Below are 24,817 nucleotides of genomic sequence, written 5' to 3'. Positions count from 1 at the left end.
AGTCCACAATTTGATCGATGCGAGGCAGAGGGTAGGGAACCTTCGGACATGCTTTGTTTAGACCAGTGTAGTCTACACACATCCTCCATTTCCCACCTTTCTTTTTCACAAGCACAGGGTTGGATAACCATTCAGGATGGAATACCTCTTTGATGAACCCTGCAGCCATCAGCTTGTGGATCTCCTCGCCTATGGCTCTGCGCTTTTCTTCGTCGAAACGGCGCAGAGGCTGCTCCACGGGTCGGGCACCGGCTCAGATATCCAGTGAGTGCTCGGCAACATCCCTCGGTATGTCGGGCATGTCCGAGGGACTCCACGCAAACACTTCGGCGTTCGCGCGGAGAAAGTCGACGAGCACTGCTTCCTATTTGGGGTCGAGCTCGGAGCCGATCCGGACTTGCTTGTAGGCGTCGTTGCTGGGGTCGAGAGGAACAGACTTAACCGCCTCAGTTGGTTCGAAGTTGCCAGCGTGGCGCTTCGCATCTGGCACCTCCTTGGAGAGGCACTCTAGGTCGGCGATGAGGCCTCAGACTCGGTGAGGACCTCAGCGTACTCCACGCACTCCACGTCGCATTCATATGCGTGTCGGTACGTGGATCTGACGGTGATGACCCCGTTGGGGGCCGACATCTTGAGCTTGAGGTAGGTGTAGTTGGGGACGACCATGAACTTGGCGTAGCACGGTGTCCCCAGCACCGTGTGGTAGGTTCCTCAGAACCCGACCACCTCGAACGTGGGGGTTTCTCTGCGGAAGTTGGAGGGAGTTCCGAAGCAGACGGGCAGATCGAGTTGTCCAAGGGGCTGGACGCGCTTCCCGGGGATGATCCCGTGAAAGGGAGCCGCACTGGCCCGGATCGTGGACAGATCGATTTCCAAGAGCCCGAGGGTCTCGGCGTAGATGATGTTGAGGCTGCTGCCTCCGTCCATGAGGACCTTGGTGAGCCTGGTGTTGCCGATTGAAAGTCGCCTAGAGGGGGGTGAATAGGGCGAAACTGAAATTCTCAAAAATAATCACAACTACAAGCCGGGTTAGCGTTAGAAATATAATCAAGTCCGCGACAGAGGGTGCAAAACAAATCGCAAGCGAATAAGGAGTGTGACACATGGATTTGTTTTACCGAGGTTCGGTTCTCGCAAACCTACTCCCCGTTGAGGTGGTCACAAAGACCAGGTCTCTTTCAACCCTTTCCCTCTCTCAAACGGTCCCTCGGACCGAGTGAGCTTTTCTTCTCAATCACTTGGAACACAAAGTTCCCACAAGGACCACCACAAGATTGGTGTCTCTTGCCTCAATTATAAGTGAGTTTGATCGCAATAAAGAATCAAAGAAAGAAGAAAGCAATCCAAGCGCAAGAGCTCGAAAGAACACAAGCAAATCTCTCTCTCTAATCACTAGGGCGTTGGGTGGAGTTTGGAGAGGATTTGATCACTTGGGTGTGTCTAGAATTGAATGCTAGAGCTCTTGTAAGTAGTTGAAGTGGGAAAACTTGGATGACTTGAATGTGGGGTGGTTGGGGGTATTTATAGCCCCAACCACCAAACTAGCCGTTTGGTGGTGGCTGACTGTCGTATGGTGCACCGGATAGTCCAGTGCACACCGGACATGTCCGGTGCGCCAGCCACATCACCAGGCCGTTGGGATTCGACCGTTGGAGCTTCTGACTTCTGGGCCCGCCTGGCTGTCCGGTGTACACCGGACAAGTACTGTAGATTGTTCGGTGCACCGTCCCGCACGTGCCTGACTTCTACGCGCTTCTGGCATGCATTAAATGTGTCTGCAGGTGACCGTTGGCGCGAAGTAGCCGTTGCTCTGCTGGTTCACCAGATAGTCCGGTGTACACCGGACAGTCCGGTGAATTATAGCGGAGCAAATTCCCGAGGCTGGCGAGGTCCAGAGCCTCTCTTCCCTGGGGCACCGGACACTGTCCGGCGTACACCGGACAGTCCAGTGAATTATAGCGGAGCGCCTCTGGATTTTCCCGAAGGTGAAGAGTTCGGCGTGAAGTCCCCTGGTGCACCGGACACTGTCCGGTGCGCCAGACCAGAGGTGCCTTCGGTTAACCCTTGCTCTCTTTGTTGAACCCCATACTTGGTCTTTTTATTGGCTAAGTGTGAACCTTTGGCACCTGTATAACTTATACACTAGAGCGAACTAGTTAGTCCAATTATTTGTGTTGGGCAATTCAACCACCAAAATCATTTAGGAAATAGGTGTAAGCCTAATTCCCTTTCAATCTCCCCCTTTTTGGTGATTGATGCCAACACAAACCAAAGCAAATATAGAAGTGCATAATTGAACTAGTTTGCATAATGTAAGTGCAAAGGTTGCTTAGAATTGAGCCAATATAAATACTTATAAGATATGCATGGATTGTTTCTTCAATTTTGACATTTTGGACCACGCTTGCACCACATGTTTTGTTTTTGCAAATTCTTTTGTAAATCCTCTTCAAAGTTCTTTTGCAAATAGTCAAAGGTAAATGAATAAGATTTTTGCGAAGCATTTTCAAAATTTGAAATTTTCTCCCACTGTTTCAAATGCTTTTCTTTTGACTACACAAAACTCCCCCTAAATGAAATTCTCCTCTTAGTGTTCAAGAGGGTTTTGAAATATCAATTTTTGAAATACTACTTTACTCCCCCTTTTGAACACAATAAGATACTAATTTGGAATTTATCAATTGAGAATACTACCAATTGAAAAACTCCCTTTAAAATTAGGTGGTGGTGCGGTCCTTTTGCTTTGGGCTAATATTCTCTCCCCCTTTGGCATGAATTGCCAAAAACGGAGTCATTAGAGCCCTTGGAATTACTCTCTCCCCCTTTGGTTATAAATAAGTGAGTGAAGAATATACCAAAGTAGGAGAGTGATCTCTCCTCCAAAGATGGAGAGTTGCTCGGAGCGATGGCGAAGGATGAGTTATGGAGTGGAAGCCTTTGTCTTCGCCGAAGACTCCAATTTCCTTTCAATACACCTATGACTTGGTTTGAAATAGACTTGAAACCACATTAGTCATAGCATATGAAAGAGACATGATCAAAGGTATATGAATGAGCTATGTGTGCAAATCAACAAAAGAAGTTCCTAGAATCAAGAATATTTAGCTCATGCCTAAGTTTGTTAAAAGTTTGTTCATCAAGTGGCTTGGTAAAGATATCGGCTAATTGATCTTTAGTATTAATGTAAGAAATCTCGATATCTCTCTTTTGTTGGTGATCCCTTAAAAAGTGATACCGAATGGCTATGTGTTTAGTGCGGCTATGCTCAACGGGATTATCCGCCATGCGGATTGCACTCTCATTATCACATAGAAGAGGAACTTTGGTTAATTTGTAACCATAGTCCCTAAGGGTTTGCCTCATCCAAAGTAGTTGCACGCAACAATGACCTGCGGCAATATACTCAGCTTCAGCGGTAGAAAGAGCTACGGAATTTTGCTTCTTTGAAGCCCAAGACACCAAGGATCTTCCCAAGAACTGGCAAGTCCCCGATGTGCTCTTTCTATTGATTTTGCACCCCACCCAATCGACATCCGAATAACCAATTAAATAAAATGTGGATCCCTTAGGATACCAAAGCCCAAACTTAGGAGTATAAACTAAATATCTCAAGATTCGTTTTACGGCTGTAAGGTGAGCTTCCTTAGGGTCGGCTTGGAATCTTGCACACATGCATACGGAAAGCATAATATCCGGTCGAGATGCACATAAATATAGCAAAGAGCCTATCATCGACCGGTATACCTTTTGATCAACGGATTTACCTCCCTCGTCGAGGTTGAGATGCCCATTGGTTCCCATGGGTGTCTTGATGGGTTTGGCATCCTTCATTCCAAACTTGCTTAGAATATCTTGAGTATACTTCGTTTGGCTAATGAAGGTGCCCTCTTGGAGTTGCTTCACTTGAAATTCTAAGAAGTACTTCAACTCCCCCATCATAGACATCTCAAACTTTTGTGTCATGATCCTACTAAATTCTTCACATGTAGACTCGTTAGTAGACCCAAATATAATATCATCAACATAAATTTGGCATACAAACAAGTTATTTTCAAGAGTTTTAGTGAATAGTGTAGGATCGGCCTTTCCGACTTTAAATCCATTAGTGATAAGGAAATCCCTAAGGCATTCATACCATGCTCGTGGGGCTTGCTTAAGTCCATAAAGCGCCTTAGAGAGTTTATACACATGGTTAGGGTACTCACTATCTTCAAAGCCGAGAGGTTGCTCAACATAGACCTCTTCCTTGATTGGTCCATTGAGGAAGGCACTCTTCACGTCCATTTGGTTAAGCTTGAAGCCATGGTAAGTAGCATAGGCTAATACTATTCGAATTGACTCAAGCCTAGCTACGGGTGCATAGGTTTCACCGAAATCCAAACCTTCGACTTGGGAGTATCCCTTGGCCACAAGTCGAGCTTTGTTCCTTGTCACCACACCATGCTCATCTTGCTTGTTGCGGAAGACCCATTTGGTTCCTACAACATTTTGATTAGGACGTGGAACTAAATGCCATACCTCATTCCTAGTGAAGTTGTTGAGCTCCTCTTGCATTGCCACCACCCAATCCGAATCTTGTAGTGCTTCCTCTAACCTGTGTGGCTCAATAGAGGAAACAAAAGAGTAATGCTCACAAAATGTGCAACACGAGATCTAGTGGTTACCCCCTTATGAATGTCGCCGAGAATGGTGTCGACGGGGTGATCTCGTTGGATTGCTTGGTGGACTCTTGGGTGTGGCGGCCTTTGTTCATCATCCTCCTTGTCTTAATCATTTGCATCTCCCCCTTGATCATTGCCTTCATCTTGAGGTGGCTCATTTGCTTGATCTTCTACTTCATCAACTTGAGCTTCATCCTCATTTTGAGTTGGTGGAGATGCTTGAGTGGAGGAGAATGGTTGATCTTGTGCATTTGGAGGCTCTTCGGATTCCTTAGGACACACATCCCCAATGGATATGTTCCTCAGCGCGATGCATGGAGCCTCTTCAATACCTATCTCATCAAGATCAACTTGCTCTACTTGAGAGCCATTAGTCTCATCAAACACAACGTCACAAGAAACTTCAACTTGTCCAGAGGACTTGTTAAAGACTCTATATGCCCTTGTGTTTGAATCATATCCTAGTAAAAAGCCTTTTACAGTCTTAGGAGCAAATTTAGATTTTCTACCTCTTTTAACAAGTATAAAGCATTTGCTACCAAAGACTCTAAAATATGAAATATTGGGCTTTTTACCGGTTAGGAGTTCATATGATGTCTTCTTGAGGATTCGGTGAAGATATAACCGGTTGATGGCGTAGCAAGCGGTGTTGACCGCCTCGGCCCAAAACCGATCCGAAGTCTTGTACTCATCAAGCATGGTTCTAGCCATATCCAATAGAGTTCGATTCTTCCTCTCCACTACACCATTTTGTTGTGGAGTGTAGGGAGAAGAGAACTCATGCTTGATGCCCTCCTCCTCAAGGAAGCCTTCAATTTGTGAATTCTTGAACTCTGTCCCGTTGTCGCTTCTAATTTTCTTGATCCTTAAGCCGAACTCATTTTGAGCCCGTCTCAAGAATCCCTTTAAGGTCTCCTGGGTATGAGATTTTTCATGCAAAAAGAACACCCAAGTGAAGCGAGAATAATCATCCACAATAACTAGACAGTACTTACTCCCGCCGATGCTTATGTAAGCGATCAGGCCGAATAGGTCCATGTGTAGGAGCTCCAGTGGCCTGTCGGTCGTCATGATGTTCTTGTGTGGATGATGGGCACCAACTTGCTTTCCTGCTTGGCATGCGCTACAAACCCTGTCTTTCTCAAAATGAACATTGGTTAATCCTAAAATGTGCTCTCCCTTTAGAAGCTTATGAAGATTATTCATCCCAACATGTGCTAGTCGGCGATGCCAGAGCCAGCCCATGTTAGTCTTAGCAATTAAGCAAGTGTCGAGTTCAGCTCTATCAAAATTCACTAAGTATAGCTGACCCTCCAACACTACCTTAAATGCTATTGAATCATCACTTCTTCTAAAGACAGTGACACCTACATCAGTGAATAAACAGTTGTAGCCCATTTTGCATAATTGAGATACAGAAAGCAAATTGTAATCTAATGAATCTACAAGAAAAACATTGGAAATAGAATGGTCAGGAGATATAGCAATTTTACCCAACCCTTTGACCAAACCTTGATTTCCATCCCCGAATGTGATAGCTCGTTGGGGATCTTGGTTTTTCTCGTAGGAGGAGAACATCTTCTTCTCCCCTGTCATGTGGTTTGTGCACCCGCTGTCGATTACCCAACTTGAGCCCCCGGATGCATAAACCTACAAAACATGTTTAGTTCTTGACTTTAGGTACCCAAATGGTTTTGGGTCCTTTGGCATTAGAAACAAGAACTTTGGGTACCCAAACACAAGTCTTTGACCCCTTGTGATTGCCCCCTACATATTTGGCAACTACTTTGCCAGATTTGTTAGTTAAAACATAAGATGCATCAAAAGTTTTAAATGAAAAGTTATGTTCATTTGATGCACTAGGAGTTTTCTTCTTAGGCAACTTAGCACGTGTTGGTTGCCTTGAGCTAGATGTCTCACCCTTATACATGAAAGCATGGTTAGGGCCAGAGTGAGACTTCCTAGAATGAATTCTCCTAATTTTGCTCTCAGGGTAGCCGGCAGGGTACAAAATGTAACCCTCGTTATCCTGAGGCATGGGAGCCTTGCCTTTAACAAAATTAGACAACTTCTTAGGAGGGGCATTAATTTTGACATTGCCTCCCTGTTGGAAGCCAATGCCATCCTTAATGCCAGGGCGTCTCCCTTTATAGAGCATGCTTCTAGCAAATTTAAATTTTTCATTTTCTAAGTCATGCTCGGCAATCTTAGCATCTAGTTTTGCTATATGATCATTTTGTTGTTTAATTAAAGCCATGTGATCATGAATAGCATTAACATCAACATCTCTACATCTAGTACAAATAGAAGTGTGCTCAACAGTAGATGTAGAAGGTTTGCAAGATTTTAATTCTACAACCTTAGCATGCAATATATCATTTTTAGTTCTAAGGTCGGAAATTGTAACATTGCAAACATCTAGTTCTTTAGCCTTAGCAAGCAATTTTTCATTTTCAATCCTAAGGCTAGCAAGAGACATGTTTAATTCTTCAATCTTAGCAAGTAAATCATCATTGTCACTTCTAAGATTGGGAATTGAAACATTACAAGCAATAGAATCAACCTTAGCTAACAAATTAGAATTCTAATTTCTAAGGTTGTCTATTGTCTCATGGCAAGTGCTTAGCTCACTAGATAATTTTTCATATTTTTCAACTTCTAGAGCATAAGCATTTTTGACCTTAACATGCTTCTTATTTTCTTTAATAAGGAAGTCCTCTTGGGTGTCCAAGAGATCATCCTTTTCATGAATGGCACTAATCAATTCATTAAGTTTCTCTTTTTGTTGCATGTTGAGGTTGGCAAAAAGAGTGCGTAAGTTATCTTCCTCATCACTAGCATTTTCATCACTAGAAGACTCATATCTAGTGGAGGATTTGGATTTAACCTTCTTCTTTTTGCCGTCCTTTGCCATGAGGCACTTGTGGCCGACGTTGGGGAAGAGAAGGCCCTTGGTGACGGCGATGTTGGTGGCATCCTCGTCGGAGGAGGAGTCGCTAGAGCTTTCGTCGGAGTCCCACTCCCGACAAACATGGGCATCGCCGCCCTTCTTCTTGTAGTACCTCTTCTTCTCCTTTCTTCTCCCCTTCTTGTCGTCACCCCTGTCACTGTCACTAGAAATAGGACATTTAGCTATAAAGTGACCGGGCTTACCACACTTGTAGCAAACCTTCTTGGAGCGGGGCTTGTAATCTTTCCCCCTTCTTTGCTTGAGGATTTGGCGAAAGCTTTTGATGACAAGCGCCATTTCCTCGTTGTCGAGCTTGGAGGCGTCGATGGGTGTTCTACTCGGTGTAGACTCTTCCTTCTTGTCTTCCGTCGCTTTGAATGCGACCGGTTGAGCCTCGAACGTAGAAGGACCGTCAAGCTCGTTGATCTTCCGTGAGCCCTTGATCATAAATTCAAAGCTCACAAAATTCCCGATTACTTCCTCGGGAGTCATTAGTGTATATCTTGAATTGCCACGAATTAATTGTACTTGAGTAGGGTTAAGGAAAATAAGTGATCTTAAAATAACCTTAACCACCTCGTGGTCATCCCATTTCTTACTCCCGAGGTTGCGCACTTGGTTCACCAAGGTTTTGAGCTGGTTGTACATGTCTTGTGGCTCCTCCCCTTGGCGAAGACGGAAGCGACCGAGCTCCCCCTCGATCGTTTCGCGCTTGGTGATCTTGGTGAGTTCATCACCCTCGTGCACGGTTTTGAGCACGTCCCAAACTTCCTTGGCGCTCTTCAGTCCTTGCACCTTGTTGTACTCCTCCCTACTTAGAGAGGCGAGGAGTATTGTTGTGGCTTGGGAGTTGAAGTGCTCGATTTGGGCCACCTCGTCCTCATCGTAATCCTCATCCCCTACGGATGGTACCTGTGCTCCAAACTCAACAACATTCCATATACTTTTGTGGAGTGAGGTTAGATGAAATTTCATTAAATCACTCCACCTAGCATAATCTTCACCGTCAAAGGTTGGCAGTTTGCCTAATGGAACGGAAAGTAATGGAGTATGTCTAGAAGTACGAGGATAATGTAAGGGGATCTTACTAAACTTCTTGCGCTCATGGCGCTTAGAAGTTATGGAGGGCGTGTCGGAGCCGGAGGTTGAAGGTGATGAAGTGTCGGTCTCGTAGTAGACCACCTTCCTCATCTTCTTTATTTTGTCGCCACTCCGATGCGATTTGTGAGAAGAAGTCTTATTTTCCTTCTTCTTCCCCTTCTTCTTCTCCTTGTTGCGGGACTCTCCCGATAGAGCTTTCTCGTTGCTTGTAGTGGGCTTGTCGCCGGTCTCCATCTCATTCTTGGCGAGTTCTCCCGACATCACTTCGAGCGGTTAGGCTCTAATGAAGCACTGGCTCTGATACCAATTGAAAGTTGCCTAGAGGGGGGGTGAATAGGGCGAAACTGAAATTCTCAAAAATAATCACAACTACAAGCCGGGTTAGCGTTAGAAATATAATCAAGTCCGCGAGAGAGGGTGCAAAACAAATCGCAAGCGAATAAGGAGTGTGACACGTGGATTTGTTTTACCGAGGTTCGGTTCTCACAAACCTACTCCCCGTTGAGGTGGTCACAAAGACCGGGTCTCTTTCAACCCTTTCCCTCTCTCAAATGGTCCCTCGGACCGAGTGAGCTTTTCTTCTCAATCACTTGGAACACAAAGTTCCCACAAGGACCACCACAAGATTGGTGTCTCTTGCCTCAATTACAAGTGAGTTTGATCGCAATAAAGAATCAAAGAAAGAAGAAAGCAATCCAAGCGCAAGAGCTCGAAAGAACACAAGCAAATCTTTCTCTCTAATCACTAGGGCGTTGGGTGGAATTTGGAGAGGATTTGATCACTTGGGTGTGTCTATAATTGAATGCTAGAGCTCTTGTAAGTAGTTGAAGTGGGAAAACTTGGATGACTTGAATGTGGGGTGGTTGGGGGTATTTATAGCCCCAACCACCAAACTAGCCGTTTGGTGGTGGCTGACTGTCGTATGGTGCACCGGACAGTCCGGTGCACACCGGACATGTCTGGTGCGCCAGCCACGTCACCAGGCCGTTGGGATTCGACCATTGGAGCTTCTGACTTCTGGGCCCGCCTGGCTGTCCGGTGTACACCGGACAAGTACTGTAGATTGTCCGGTGCACCGTCCCGCGCGTGCCTGACTTCTGCGTGCTTCTGGCGCGCATTAAATGCGTCTGCAGGTGACCGTTGGCGCGAAGTAGCCGTTGCTCTGCTGGTTCACCGGACAGTCCGGTGTACACCGGACAGTCCGGTGAATTATAGCGGAGCAAATTCCCGAGGCTGGCGAGTTCCAGAGCCGCTCTTCCCTGGGGCACCGGACACTGTCCGGTGTACACCGGACAGTCCGGTGAATTATAGCGGAGCGCCTCTAGATTTTCCCGAAGGTGAAGAGTTCGGCGTGAAGTCCCCTGGTGCACCGGACACTGTCCGGTGCGCCAGACCAGAGGTGCCTTCGGTTAACCCTTGCTCTCTTTGTTGAACCCCATACTTGGTCTTTTTATTGGCTAAGTGTGAACCTTTGGCACCAGTATAACTTATACACTAGAGCGAACTAGTTAGTCCAATTATTTGTGTTGGGCAATTCAACCACCAAAATCATTTAGGAAATAGGTGTAAGCCTATTTCCCTTTCACCGATGATGGGGTCGACGACGAGCGGGTACTTTCCTAGGCTCGGCATGCAGTCGGGGTGGTCACCTTGGTCGAAGGTGATGGGCTTGTTGGACTAGTCTAGGTAGAATGGCGCCGCCACCTTTACCGAGCAGACCTCCCGGCGCTCCTGCTTGCGGTACCGAGCCGAGGCGTTCTCCACTCGCCCACCGTAGATCATGAAACAACCGTGGACCTCGGGGAACTCCTCTGCCTTGTCGCCCTCCTTCTTGTCATTGTCTTGGCCTTTGCCACCTTCCTTCGGGGGCCCGACCTTATGGAAGTAGCGCCGAAGCATGACACATTCCTCAAGGGTGTGCTTGACGGGACCCTGGTGATAGGGGCACGACTTCTTGAGCATCTTGTCGAACAGGTTGGCCCCTCCGGGAGGCTTCCGAGGGTTCCTGTGCTCGACAGCGGCGACAAGATCTGCGTCGGCGGCATCGCGCTTTGCTTGCGACTTCTTCTTGGCCTTCTTCTTCGTGCCGCGCTGGGCGGACGCCTCAGGGACGTCATACCTGGCGCGCCAACTGTCGGCGTTTCGACCCCGGGGGGTCCCTGGACCGACGAGTAAAATTGTCGTTGCGTGTCCCAGCCCAGATGGGTTGGCGCGAGATGGAACACAAGGGGGGCAAAACGCGGCTCGTGTTATCCTGCGCCAGGGGGATGCGCTTGCAGTAGGGGTTACAAGCGTTCGCGAGGGAGAGAGAGAGTGAGCTGGTTCGTCAGTCCGTCCTCCCTCATGACGACCCTCCCGCATGAGGGCCCTGGACCTTCCTTTTATAGATGCAAGGAGAGGGTCCAGATGTACAATGGGGGTGTAGCTATGCGCTAACGTGTCCGGCAGAGAGGCGCCAGAGTCCTGTGTACATGCCAACGTGGCTGTCGGAGAGGTTCTAGAGCCCTGTGTACGCTGTGTCGTGGCCGTCGGAGGAGCGCTTGAGCCCTGTAGAAGCACAGCTGTCGGGGCTGCTGGGACCTTGCTGACGTCTCCTTGCTTTCGTAGGGCGCTGAGAACCGCCGTCGTCATGGACGCACGTGGGGAGCCATCATTACTTGTTACCGGGGCGAGCCTGGATGAGACGCTGGTCTTGTTCCCCCGTAGCCTGAGCTAGCTAGGGGTAGGGTAATGATGTATCCCCTGCGGCGCGGTCGGTCCGAGCCCAAGGTCGGGCGAGGCGGAGACTCCTCCTGAGGCCGAGATCGGGCGAGGACGCGATTCCTCCCGAGGTCGAAGTCGAGGCCGAGCCCTGGGGTTGGGCGAGGCGGAGACCACCTTCCGAGGCCGAGGGTGAGGCCGAGCCCTGGGGTCGGGCGAGGCAGAGACCTCCTCCTGAGGCCGAGGCCCAAGGTCGGGCGAGGCGGAGCTTCCTGTTGCGCCTGAGGTTGGACTTAGCTGTTGTCAGCCTCACCCTGGCGGGTGGCACAACAGTCGGAGAGGGCGAGCGGCGCTGTTTTCCTGTCAGGTCGGTCAGTGGAAGGGCGAAGTGACTACGGTCACTTCGACCTTGCCGACTGAGGCACGTGTGTCAGGATAAGGTGTCAGACGATCCTTGCATTGAATGCGCCTGCGATATGGTCGGTTGGTGAGGCGATTTGGCCAAGGTTGCTTCACAACGAAGCCTGCCCGAGCTGGGGTTCGGGCGAGACGAGGGTGTGTCCGTTGCTTGAGGAGGCCCTCAGGCGAGGCGTGAATTCGCCTGGGACTACTGTTCCCGCCCGAGGCTGGGCTCGGGCGAGGCGAGATCGCGTCCCTTGAGTAGACGAAGCCTTGACCTGAATCGTGCCCATCAGTCTCTGTAGCTTGTGCTGATGGTGGTTATCAGCCGTGTTTAGGAGTGTTGGGGGTACCCCTAATTACAGTACCCGACAATAGGATTGGAACTTGGGTTGCAAAACTCTTGTTGCGATAGAGATAACAACACTTATACAAAACCCAGTTTGCACATTCCAATTTACTTATTCACATAGGTTTTGTTCTAGGGATTTATTTGCGGTCTAGATTGGCAAAGTTTTTAGAAGTCATAATTCACCCCTCCCCCTCTTAGGCATTCGTGTTCCTTTCATAACATTTGAAATATTGAGGCCCAAAATAAACTGCAAGCAAGTTCTTTACAGGTGTTGTTGAATTTGCATGCATGTTGATTTGTTATTAAACATTTGAACTACCGGTTTGAACTATCTAATTTAGATATTGAACATTTGAACTATCAGTTTGTGAGTTTATGCTCTATCTATGAAGTATATCATGCATTTTTTTTCTAAAACCACTAAATGGCTTAGCTTGCGGCTATAGTCAACTATAGCCTTTATATCTGATGCAAAATCTTGGCGCTAAGGGCCTTATCTACACATTTAAAACATTCAACTTGTTCGCTTCGTATTAAGGTCGGCTGTTTGAACTGCTGCAATTGCAATCTAAAGAGACAAAAATACTGTAGAAGTAGTAGAAGCCGTTACGGATTAAAACCACTGCTTCTTGGTTTGAGCTTTTTTTTAATCAAACTCTAAAAACAGATATTTTACCTCTTGAACTTTCAAAACCTTTCAAATTACCTTACTGCGTTTTTTCAAAATTCTTTATCTTCCTTTAACTTAATAAATGGTAAATATTTGATAGGATAAAAATCCCAATCAAATATTGAAGATAGATTGGGATACGCCAAGTCTAAATAAAATATCTATAGCTCATGGAAATATCTCTAGATGCTTAAAAACCAATTTAGCTGTAAAAACCCAAATATTATAAAAAACTTTAAAATCCCCAAAGCCACTCAAGCTACATGTATGCCTATGACTAATAATTTCTAAAAAAATTATATGGTTATTGCTTGTGGGTTCAAGTTTTTTCTCATGACCAACATTTAGAGATTCTTTCATTTAAAAATAACAGACATAAAGATACCAGACCCTGTACACAGAGATTTGGTTGCTTGATTAGCCCATTTTGGCATCTTGTTAGGTTTTACAGGCATCATTCAGCACGAATTTTTGCGAACTCACATCCATGTTGTACATATAAATAATCGACGACGCTAACCAGGTCCGTCCAACTCTCTGTTTTGATTGATACTTAACAAATAATTATTAGTCATTGCTCGATAGCCATGCATGCAGCGCGCCAGCGATATGGATGAAGGTTGATCATTTTTTTGGCGCAGCAGCAGAGCCACTATTGCCCCCGGCTTCCTTGCCGTCCTTCTTCTTGGCCTTGGTGGACAGCTTGAGGTGCACCCCCAGGTCGCCGCCGTGGCAGGAGCTCTGCAGCAGCAGCGAGTTGTTGATGACCTGCACGTTGCTGTTGACGAAAGCTGTCAGCCCTTTGCCGGCCCCAGCTTGCTCCTTCCCGCTCACGATGACGCTGCCGTCGAGCTTGTGGCCGCGGCGCTCCTTGCTGCCCGCCGCGTCCGCCGTGCCGTAGGCTACGGCGCTGCTGTCTACCTTCATGGACGTGCCCTTGTTCTCGCCGGCCAGCGTGATGATTGTTGTTCCCGCCGCCGCAGAGCCAGCACGCTCGTGGCCGCCCCCGGATGACGGTGCCGAAGAGCTGAGCGTGTGCACCATGTCGGCGACACCCGCCTTGAGCTCCTTGTGTAGCTGGCTGCCTTCCTTCTCTTTATTCTTTTCTTTCTTCTCTTTGTGATCCTTGTCTTTCTTATCTTTATGATCCTCCTTCTCTTTATCTTTTTCCTTTTCCTTCTCCTTGTCTTTCTTCTCCTTATCTTTTTCCTTGTGCAGCTGGCTGCCTTCCTTCTCCTTCTCCTTTCCCTTTTCCTTGTCTTTTTCTTTCTCTGGGGTCTTGGTTTGTGTCTTGGATGCTACAAGCGGTTTATGGATGGTTTTCTCTTGCGGAACGGTGATGTCTTTTTGCTTAGGAACACCATGCTCGGTATGATGAAGAGGAGAAGGCTGCTTGTGCTCTTTGGCAACCGGTGCCGGTGACGGCACCGGCGCCCTGGCGTTGGGCTCTCTAATGGGCGACAGTGGCGGAACGCGGGAAGGCGACGGCGATGGCCTGCTGGACAGCCGCGTCGGCTGCGGCTGGGCAGGTGGATCAGGGACACCACTGCCAGCGCTTCTGGATGCCGGCGTCGCCGCCTGTTGCGGATGCGACGGCCGCCGCGACGGCGACGCTGTTGCAGGAGGTGACGGTGACGGTGCCGGGCGAGTTTCCCGCCTCGACAGCTGCGGGCGGGCGACCGGCCGAGGAGCAGGCGCGGTCCAGTACGGGAACCAGTACCGTTGCGCCGGCGGCTGCTGGTCGTCAGCCATGCTGCCTCCTGGACCCCGGCCGGTGATGCTGGATTCGCTTTGGTCAGGAGATGTTGGAGAGAGCGCGGTGATCTTGGGGCTGTGGACTGTGGTTTACAGAGAGACGCGTTGCAAATCGCAATGCCGCGCGCTCTGAATTTATAGTTACGGAGGATTGGGAAACGGAATCCGGTAATAAGTCATCGCGATGCATTTCCGGCATCTGATTCTGCGTCCTCTTTCGGTCTCCCGCGTCTTATCGTGCCGTTGGCGTTTGCTCTTTCCCGCCTGAGTTGATCACGACAAGAAGGGCTTGCTACGTGTATTGTTCCTTGCTTTTGAGGTACCCTCGCTCTGCGGTTAACCTGCTGCCAACACTTGGAATATATGTCACCGTTGGTGAATAAAGAACATTTCCATTTCCACCGCTGAAGTTGTACCCTTTCTTTCTTTTTTTTTCTTCTCATCGGCACAAATTCTCTTTACCTCAGGCTCTGTAGAAGAAAAGCAAAGATGTGCAGGCCATGTTTTTATGGGAACGGAATTCTTCTGAAAACATGGCGATACACGCCCAACTAACTAGTAAAAAATGTATGCTCAAGCGTTGTCACATGAGCTCAAAAGTTTTCAACGCCAACATCGTAAAGACATATATGATATTATTAACGGCATATTTGGTATCTTTAACTAAATTTTAGTTTATGCCACACATAATGCTTGAATGCCAATTATATGTTTTAAATATAGTCTATTTATAAAATTAATTACATAGATTCAGATTAAACGACGAGAAGGGCGGAGCTACAGGGTATTATCGGATATACCTGCATTTCGGTAAGTGAGTATCTACATGTGTATTTCCAAAATAAAAAGTAAAATACATACCTGATGTTGACATATTTTTAGGGCGCCAATTACTCAACACGAACCAGTGGCAGTGCTCTCTGCGCAGGGGCGAACGGTCCGCGGCCAGAGGCCGGACGGTCCGCGGCCTGGTACGAGGCTAGGGTTCCTGCCTGACAGCCGGACGGTCCGCGCGTGCGCAGGGGCGGCGGTAGATCGTCGGTGGCACCTGGATCTCGCTCTCGGGAGGGACCCGTCGGGGATGAGAGATCCTAGGAGATGTCTAGGCTCGGTCAGACCGACCTAGACTCCTCTAATCGACGTAGAGTCAAAGAAAAGCGAAGAATTTAGAGATTGAGAGGCTAACCTAGAAGTAGACTAGAACTACTCCTAAGAATAAATGTAAATTGTATTGATTAAAGGTTCGATTGATGATGATAAATCGGTCGTATACCTCTCTATTTATAGAGGAGGGGGACTGGACCCTTTACAAATTAATTTCCGAGTTATTTCCGCGAATCTAGCTAACAACCGTAGCACAAAACTCGGAACCCTAAACTGCTCTGCGCACGCGCGGACCGTCCGGCCTCAGGGCTGGACCGTCCGCCGGCTCAAAGTGGTGCTCAACGTATGCCCTCCTGCCTTTTGGTGGAGCTGAGCAAACCAAAAGCAACTAACTCGATGTGATTACATCGGTTCTCTTAGGCATCTTGCCACATACTAGGATGGTACTGTTTGAGAAAACGCCCATTCAAAGCCTTGGGTAAATCCTTGCCTTGTAATGTTTGTAGTAAATATGCGTTACCGGACATTACCTGTTTTACTTTATAAGGACCTTCCCAGCTTGGCGACCATTTCCCAAACTTCCGGTCTTTATTTCTTAGAGGCAGGATGGTCTTCCACACCAGGTCCCCTACTTGAAATGACTTTGCTCTGACCTTCTTGTTGTATGCCCTGGCTACTATGATCTTGTCTTTTTGTATTGCTCCCAAAGCTATCACCCTTTTGTCGGTCACCTCATCAATATTATCCATCATTGAATTATAATAATCCATGACGGTTAGATCATTTTGTCTGCGAACTTGACAGCATTCAAACTTATTTCCACAGGCAACACTGCTTCCTGCCCATAGACAAACTCAAAAGGAGATACTTTAGTAGCACTATGTTTAGATATTCTGTGAGCCCATAAAGCTTCGGACAAAATCTTATGCCAATGCTTAGGATTATCGGATATCTTCTTTTTTATCAAGTTAATCAATGTCCTATTACTAGACTCGGCCTGTCCATTGGCCTGAGCATAATATGAAGATGAATTAAGCAACTTAATTCTATATAATTCAGCAAATTCATGTACCTCCTTTGCCATAAAAGAAGTTTCTTGATTTGTAGTCAAGGTCTGGGGAATGCCGAATCTATGAATAATATGCTCAGTTATGAACTCAATTACCTCCTTGTGTGTCATGTTATTCAAAGCAATGGCTTCAGTCCATTTGGTAAAGTAGTCAGTGGCAACTAACACGAACCGATGCCCCTTTGATGATGAAGGATGAATTTCTCCTATAAAGTCTAATCCTCATCCTATGAAAGGCCAAGGCTTGATGATAGGATGTAATTTGTCTGCAGGGACCAACTGTAGATCGCCGAATTTTTGACACACTTGGCATCCTTTGTAGTACTTGAAACAATCAGCTATCATGTTAGGCCAATAAAAACCAGACCTTCGCAACAACCACTTCATCTTTGGAGTCGATTGATGGGTACCACAAATTCCTTCATGTACTTCGGCCATGGCTAATATAGCATCATCTGGGCCCAAGCACTTAAGCAGGACGTTGTTGACTGTTCGGCGGTAGAGTTCATCACTCATCAAAACATACTTGAAAGCTGTGCGCCGAATGTTCTTATCTGTCCTGATATTGGGATTTCGTAAATAATTAGTTATGGGCGTCCTCCAATCACTTGTATCGGCTTCATTATCAGTAGAATCAATTAGGAGAACTTTCCTGGTAACCCCGGACGGTCTGGAGTCTTTGCTCGGACGGTCCGCAACCTGGGGAATTGGCCCTGCACCGGTTATCAGATTTTCAGTGTTGTGAAATCTCCCTCACTTTATCCGATAATCTGATGCACCTTGTGCCAAATTGTTAGCTCTATGATTCTCAACTCTAGAGATATGCCAAATACTGAATTCGTCAAAAGAATGAATTATGCCCCAACATTTTTCAAGGTAACTATTTAGAGTACCATCAAAACATTGATATTCTCCTAACACCTGTTGGACGACCAGCTGAGAATCACCAAATGCCTTCACATGTTTTACTCCCATACAATTTAAAAGTTCCAAGCCGAATAAAAGGGCTTCATATTCGGCTTGATTGTTAGTGCAATAAGTTTTCAATCGGCTAGAGAAGTCGAAGGAGACATTACTTGGTGAAACAAGCACAATGCCAATCCCTTGCCCTTCATTGCAAACCGATCCATCAAAATATAAAGTCCAAGGAGTAATAGTGAGGTATGACATGTCTAGTTTATGAGTATCATTAATCCAATGTTCTACAATAAAATCCGCTACGACCTGGCCTCTCATAGATTTCAATGGTTCATAAACCAAGTCATATTCTATGAGTGCATAAGCCCACTTACCAATTCTACCACTCATAATTGGGTTATGCAACATGTATTTAATCACATCGGCTTGACCAGAAACAGTGCAATGACTAGACAGTAAATAACATCTACACTTGGTGCATGCATAAAACAAGCATGAGCATAATGTAACACCCCAGGTGTTACCATGGCTAGGGCACATCTATGCTCTAATGACTGTGATCACATGTGGAAGAAACTTAAGGAGAAGAGTATAAGAACCTTGGAGACTAGGTTTTAACCAAGAAATGTGAATGAACAAAAGCATTACCCAAGCTTGTGTGCACTTATCACCTTGGACAGGAAGGGAGTAAACCCTAGACCTCTCTTGAACCCCTATCTCCTAAACACCTTGGTTGAAGGGGAGAGATTAAGCAAAGGTGCAAAACATGACAAAACCTTTGGCATAAAGTTAAGTGACTTATTAATCTACAAACATAGAGAGGAAACATTGCTAAAAGACCCCTTAAGAAACCCCAAATCCATTCCTTAAGTAGAGAAAGAGCTAGAGCTCTCTAATTCTCTCTAAGTGAAAATCTACACCTAATCTAAGAATCCATCGTGTTCACCTTGAAGATGGCACCAAAACCACCTAAGTTCTATACCAAAATGTGGCATACCACCTAAGGCACCCCCTGGAAAAAGTTGAGACCGAGCCCTTGACATTTGACATGTCTTGGCATCACTTTTGTCGTGCAGCGGGCAGGGGGACAAGCCAGATTTGGCGTCCGCATATCTTCTGACCTAGGGCTTATCTTCCCTTGGAACTCACATATAAGAGATAGCCATAGGTGTCAGGAAGAGGTCTGCGCCGGATTTTTGCCAAGATTCGCACGTTTGCGATCTCAGCAAGCTTTTGAACACGCGCAGATGAACACCTCCACGTGTTCGACGCGTTCTGCGCGCGCCAGAGCACGCCCGCGCCCGACCTCGCGTGCCCCGCGTCGCGCCAAAGCCCAGCCGGCGCCGTTGCCCGCGCCCGCGCCTATAAAGCCCCCAGGGACTTCGGCCGTACCCCTCCGCGCACGCTCGACCTCACCGGAGCCCAAACCCACCGGCGTTTGCCCGTGCACGGCGTGTCCGCGGCTGCCCAATCCCCCTGCCACCGTAGACCGGCCAACCGAGCCTTTCCCAACCCCGTCCGACCCTCGGAGAAGACTGAGCACACCTCGGTGAAGCTCCTCGAGCGAGGAATCGGAGTTTGCTTCGCCGGAGAGGCCAGTCCACGGTCGCCGGACTCCACCCGACCGCCGGCGAGCGTAGACCGGGTAATCCTCTGCTCTATTACTCAATTCCTTGTGCACACAGCCTCTACGTCACCCCGTGAAGCTCACCGTGCCATTGGATTGGACTAGGTCGCCGTGGTTTGGCCGGCACACCCGCCGTCGACGAGAGCACCCGCCTGCGCACGTGGACCGGGCGATTCCGGCCACCCTCGCCGTTGAGCCGTACACCGTTGTGACCACCAGGATCTCCCGGAGCCAACCCCGCCCCTCACCGGACCTCTCTCACCGCCGGTAAGCTGCGCCACCCTTTTCTTTCTCGCGGGTACTGTTTAAACCTAGGGAGGGACCGCGAGGGAGAAGAAGAGAAAGCTAAGGGGTTTTGCGCAATGTCAGTGACTCGGATGAATAGTAGCGCGGGGGTATAACTGAGAGAGTTAGTTTAGAAATAACCCGAGGACTTCGGTGCAAAGTAGTTTTTCAGGAAACCTTTAATTAAATATGATTTAAAATTTGAACAGCACTTGAATAATTCATATCTTCTGTTTTATTCATCCAAATTGAGTCAAACCAATTTTGTCAGATCTCAAATAATATAAACTGCTGGAGAAAAATATAAAACCCCTATGTGCTACAGAAAACTTTAGGGTTCTGAATTAAATACATATTTGGCCAAAAGCTAAATAATAGGAAGAAAAATAGTTGCACTATTTAACTGAGGTTAAGAAAAATTGGAGAAGTACATGACCACCTACTAACCTGTTTAAAAATGATAAACCTCTCTGTACACCCCATTAAGGTAGAGTTTGCCATTTAATTTACATTATGCTTAAGGTTAAAGAAAATAGGAAAGGTAATTTAAATAAAGAACCAGGGAGCCGCCATATTTTTATTGATATACTTATTTAGTGTAGTTTACTAGAAAAATGGATTATACCTTGGTTTAGTATAAAATAAATAGGATACCTTTTATTTTAAGAAAACAAGGAAAACTTAGAAAAACCCTACAAAAATAACCCCAAGATAAAAACACCCCAACCCTTGGGATAATTAATGTTTATTATTAAGAACTTAGGAAAAATGTGAAATCTGCTGTTTGACATTTTTCAAATAGCAAGGCAGTAGAAAGTGCCTTTTTGGCATTAAACTTTGGAAAATCACAACTAAATAACCATCCCTTAGATTTCTGTGTTTTTTGGCACAGAAGCTTATTATTACTGTTAGATACCAACAAAAATAACTCTTAGGACAGAACCCACCCCTAGTTAAGAGTTGTAGTACAAAGTTGCCCATTTACACAACTTTTGTTATTTTTTCTAAAGCATAGCCTTTTTATTTTGAACCTCAAATTCCTAGAATGGGCTATAGTGACCAATGGCAACCCACTGTAATTTTTACAGAATTTTTGGAAAAAGTTAAACCACTGTTGTAGTTCAAACCTCCACTAGAATTCATAAATCTCTACTACTCCTTATGTGTTTAGTGTAGGCGTCCACAGTTCTGTGTTCTGCCATCGCGCGCTCCGCCCGCGATTCCCTCCCCGCGCCCGCAGTCCCCGCCGCCTTCCTCGCGGCCGCAGGCGAGCACAGCCGTCGCGCCCGCAGTCCCTGCGCCAGCAACGCCCGCAGTCCCCGTCGCCTTCCTCGTGGCCGTAGCCGACCACAGCGCCAGCAACGCCCGCAAAATCGCCAACACCTGCAGTCCCCAAATCGGTCGCGTCCTCAAAGCTCCGCGCCAGCAACTCCTGCAAATCCACCGTGCCAGCAACGCTCGCAAAATCCCGCGGATGGAAGGTTGCGCATGGCCCGCTCGACCACACCCTGCCCCACCCTGCGCATGCCCGCCAGAATCGCCGCAGGCACTCTCTACCCCGACGCCCGCCACCCGAACCCTAGAAGCCCCACCCGCTTCCTTGCCGCCCCAAACGCAGCGGATCCGGTCGCGGCCACGGCGGGCGGATCCGGTCGGAGATCCTGCCGCCCCCAAACGCAACGGATCCGGTCGCGGCCACGGCGGGCGGATCCGGTCGGAGATCCTGCCGCCCCCAAACGCAGCGGATCCAGTCGCGGCCACGGCGGGCGGATCCGGTCGGAGATCCTGCACATGGGAGCGACGAGGACCACCCCCACCCACTCCTCCGGCCGTGTGCGGAGGTGGATGAGCAGGCAGATGGCCCCGCCCATGGACTCCCCGAACAGGAAGCAGGGCGAGGGTCCGGCGTGAAAAGGAGCCGACGAATCCACCTACCCGCATTCGGGCTCCAGCGCCACCCCGTGCCATCGGGCTGCATCCGCTAACCACCGCTGGGATGGAGGCGGAGGAAGGCGTGATGGCGACGGACTTCTTCTGGTCGTACACGGACAAGCTGCATGCGTCGCGCCGCCGGGAGATCCTGGCCAAGTACCCGCAGATCAAGGAGCTCTTCCGTCCGGATCCGTGGGCCTTCCTCAAGGTGTCGTGATCTGCTTTCTTTGCGGCTTGCTCTTTGCGTCTGTTAATTTCTTTCTCCTGTGATTCTGTGTGTGCAATGCGGAATAGAGGATCCAGGATTCAGCTCTCCAGAAAATTTGACTATATTCACCATACATTCAAAGGAATTTGTTTTGTTTCTTGAGTGGTTCACCACCTTCAGTTTAGATGCTAAACTTCGCCCCTGAAATAGCTTTTACTTAGTTGTGCTTTGCCTATATTTGGATTTGGACACATGTTACCCGTTGAAGAGCAATGTGTTTATGATTTATGAACACAGCCTCGTAAGGTGATACGAACCTATGTTAGTTTGGGTTGCTGGGCGAGGGCAGGTAGGTGTCCAAAATCCATTTGAGAGAGAAAAAAATAAAGACTCCAGCAGGGGAGAAACCAATAATGTCATTACCTAAATGGGCTTATGATTTCTGCACTCCAGATACCAGCATAAGGGTTAGCGTTTTCTTAGTGGGGTGAGTGATCAATCAAGCATAGGTGTCCTTTGCCGTTAGCACCAAAATGTAGGTCCCTCTTTGTTGGTTAAAAATAAATGTTTTTTCAGGGCAAACATATTCCTCAATCATCCCAGATACTTTGCTTAGATTCGTGAATTTCTGCAACATATATCTACAACAAGAGATCATCATATAAGTAAACAGTGCATTACATGAATGTCTAGAACCCAGCTGAAACAACATGCTCCAAATATGCTACCAACATTCAACAGAGAATGGAAAAACACTTATTTACACCAGAAGTGAGATGGTAGGTCGACAGCAGGCCATCTCTGACCGCTCAGCAGTTAACAGAGACTCAAGCTCCTCTCTCCTCTTCTCTAGCTCCTGAAATACCATGGTTCAGCAAATGAGAAATGAACAACAATGTTCAGTATCGACGGAGCACAGAAACTGAGAAGAACAGGTTTGGAAATACACTGGTCAAGAGATAATTACCTAGCTCTAACCAACATAAACAATGGTTTTTATTTCCCTCTTTTTTTCTTTTCTTTTGCAGATGATAAACTATAACTTGGTATCTTAACTCTTAAGGCTATCTTCAGCAGATCACTCACACCCCCTATTTTAAACTATTCTCTGCAAATAGTGTCAAACAATATCACATATAGTTCCGCGTCACCTATTTTACACTACCCGCTGGCCGCTGGACATAGTCTAACAAACGTTGTTGCATTAAAAAAAACTGTTATCAAACACTATTCTGCTCTTCGAAATATGAGGTTTCTATATTTCTAATACACTGCACTAAGTTTTCCCTGAACAAATAAACAGGGATCACAACAAGTACAAGGGCTACAGAAAATGATGTATTGCAAACTGGGAACACCACCAGGGGCCAGGAAACAGACAAACCACACCTCAGAATCCGATGCTATCACTACTAGAGTAGGAGGAACCAACAAGTACTGACCTCCAGATCCTTGGCCGCTTGCTCCTGTGATGTTGCTTTATGCTGCCTAGAACGTTTTAAAACACCAAGACATAGTATACACTACATGTTGAAATTAAAGGTTTTTAGCGCACGCGGAAGAGTGGTGCTATTAGATGTTGTAACCATTTTAATACTTGTAAGAGAGATTCCACTCCATACTTGAAGCATTCAACTGGTCCATCATGCTATATCTCTACTACTCCTTAAGAGAGAGAGAGAGAGAGAGAGAGAGAGGAAGGAGGCGCTCGCTGGGGGAGGTGTTCATAACTAGGCTACATTCCTCTCATCCTGTTAATTTGATGCGACAATTTACCATGAGTATCTCTCCATATAAGCTATAACTTTAACAAGTGTGTGGATTTCATGCTGTCAGGAACTAAAAGTTAGGCAAAGGATGATGACAATATCTACAGTTGGTGTTCCAAATACAATAAAAATGCTAGCATCTCACAAGCTTCAGTCAACGTTGGCAGTCAGGTATGTTATTACGAATTTGAATATCGCATACCATTAGCACTGGCGGTCAGTCACCATGCTATATTGCAGGCCTCTTATTTTTTTGCTTGTGAAGATCTTCCAGTCACAAAACCTGAGCCCTATTTTAGCTTGTAATTTGTTAATACACTTAAGTATGATATTTGGTCACCACAATATAATTGGTTCAAGGCTTTGATTGCATAATTTCTGGTTGAGCAGCAACACATAATAAGGAACCGAGAAGCAGATGCAGCATTTCCCCCCTGTAATTTGTTGTTGACAAGTCTGTCGTATTTGAAATCAGTCTGCATGCCCCAAATCAGAAGCTGCGGGAGACGATTGTTCCTAGCACCAAGTCTTACCCCTTGGGAGCACTAATGGATGACTGCAAGAGTTACTTCCTTGAAACTGGGCGCATGGTATCCTTCGAGTACACTCTGCTAGGTATCAGATGATTCTATCTGTTTCAGGAGAAAATATTGCTCAGCGACATTACTAACATGGCTAGAGTGGATTTTGTGGCCAGCTGGGATTAACGATGAAAAGAAGCATGCCGAAGAGCTAGCAGAACTACTTCGTATGTGTGGAGGTGGTTACCATGTGAACCTGATTCCCTATAACCCAATTGAAGGCTCCGAGTACAAGAGACCTTACAGAAAAGTGGTATGTGTGCTTTATGTCCTATAATAAACAAATATAAACTATTATTTCGTAAGCAGTTACTGATCTTATTTACACTATTATACTGCAAATTAGGTCCAAACCTTTGTTGATGCTTTAGAAGCACGCAAGATAACCATCAACGTTCGACGGACCCGTGGGCTTGACGCTAACGCAGCCTGTGGGCAGCTGAGGAATGAGTTTCAGAAGAATCCACTACTTGAGATTGAACCGTCACCCTCCACAGAGCGGACCCTCGTAACTGCTTAATTCAAACACCTATCAGGTTGATGCAGCATGTTCAAGCATACGGAATTGTCATTTAATTTATGTTCAAGCATAACGCTAGAGAATTTTGGAACGTTCTGTTCGTGCCCATCTGATGTAATGAGTGGCAATTACGGAATTATCACACTTGTCTCAGATATTATAAACCCATCTTTGTTACAGAAAGTCACCAGAAATGAACTCCTACTGTCCATGATT

The 24,817-nt window shown here is 46.9% G+C and overlaps 2 protein-coding genes across 2 annotated transcripts; one reads left to right on the top strand and one right to left on the bottom strand.

Annotated features, from left to right (window-relative positions):
• Positions 1 to 13,226: 13,226 nt before the first annotated feature.
• LOC100192465 (uncharacterized) lies at positions 13,227 to 14,686 on the bottom strand. The gene has a single exon (NM_001137685.1). The coding sequence runs from the start codon at positions 14,583 to 14,585 to the stop codon at positions 13,458 to 13,460; it is 1,128 nt and encodes a 375-aa protein (NP_001131157.1). The 5' UTR covers positions 14,586 to 14,686; the 3' UTR covers positions 13,227 to 13,457.
• An 8,885-nt stretch (positions 14,687 to 23,571) lies between these two features.
• Positions 23,572 to 24,601, top strand: LOC103651855 (probable dual-specificity RNA methyltransferase RlmN). Its single transcript, XM_008677538.2, has 4 exons — positions 23,572 to 23,671; positions 23,976 to 24,115; positions 24,198 to 24,334; positions 24,428 to 24,601. The coding sequence occupies exons 1-4, from the start codon at positions 23,589 to 23,591 to the stop codon at positions 24,599 to 24,601; spliced, it is 534 nt and encodes a 177-aa protein (XP_008675760.2). The 5' UTR covers positions 23,572 to 23,588.
• Positions 24,602 to 24,817: the final 216 nt, after the last annotated feature.

The sequence above is a fragment of the Zea mays genome, chromosome 3 (genome assembly GCF_902167145.1).
Source record: "Zea mays cultivar B73 chromosome 3, Zm-B73-REFERENCE-NAM-5.0, whole genome shotgun sequence".
In the NCBI taxonomy this organism is placed as follows: domain Eukaryota; kingdom Viridiplantae; phylum Streptophyta; class Magnoliopsida; order Poales; family Poaceae; genus Zea; species Zea mays.
This window is presented reverse-complemented; position numbering and strand designations above follow the sequence as displayed.

Coding starts and splice junctions, on each gene's coding strand:
- LOC100192465 (NM_001137685.1), bottom strand. CDS start 14,585: ATGGCTGACGACCAGCAGCCGCCGGCGCAACGGTACTGGTTCCCGTAC.
- LOC103651855 (XM_008677538.2), top strand. CDS start 23,589: ATGATGACAATATCTACAGTTGGTGTTCCAAATACAATAAAAATGCTA. Junction 24,116..24,197: donor CTTCGAGTACACTCTGCTAG/GTATCAGATGAT, acceptor TTTTGTGGCCAG/CTGGGATTAACGATGAAAAG. Junction 24,335..24,427: donor AGAGACCTTACAGAAAAGTG/GTATGTGTGCTT, acceptor ACTGCAAATTAG/GTCCAAACCTTTGTTGATGC.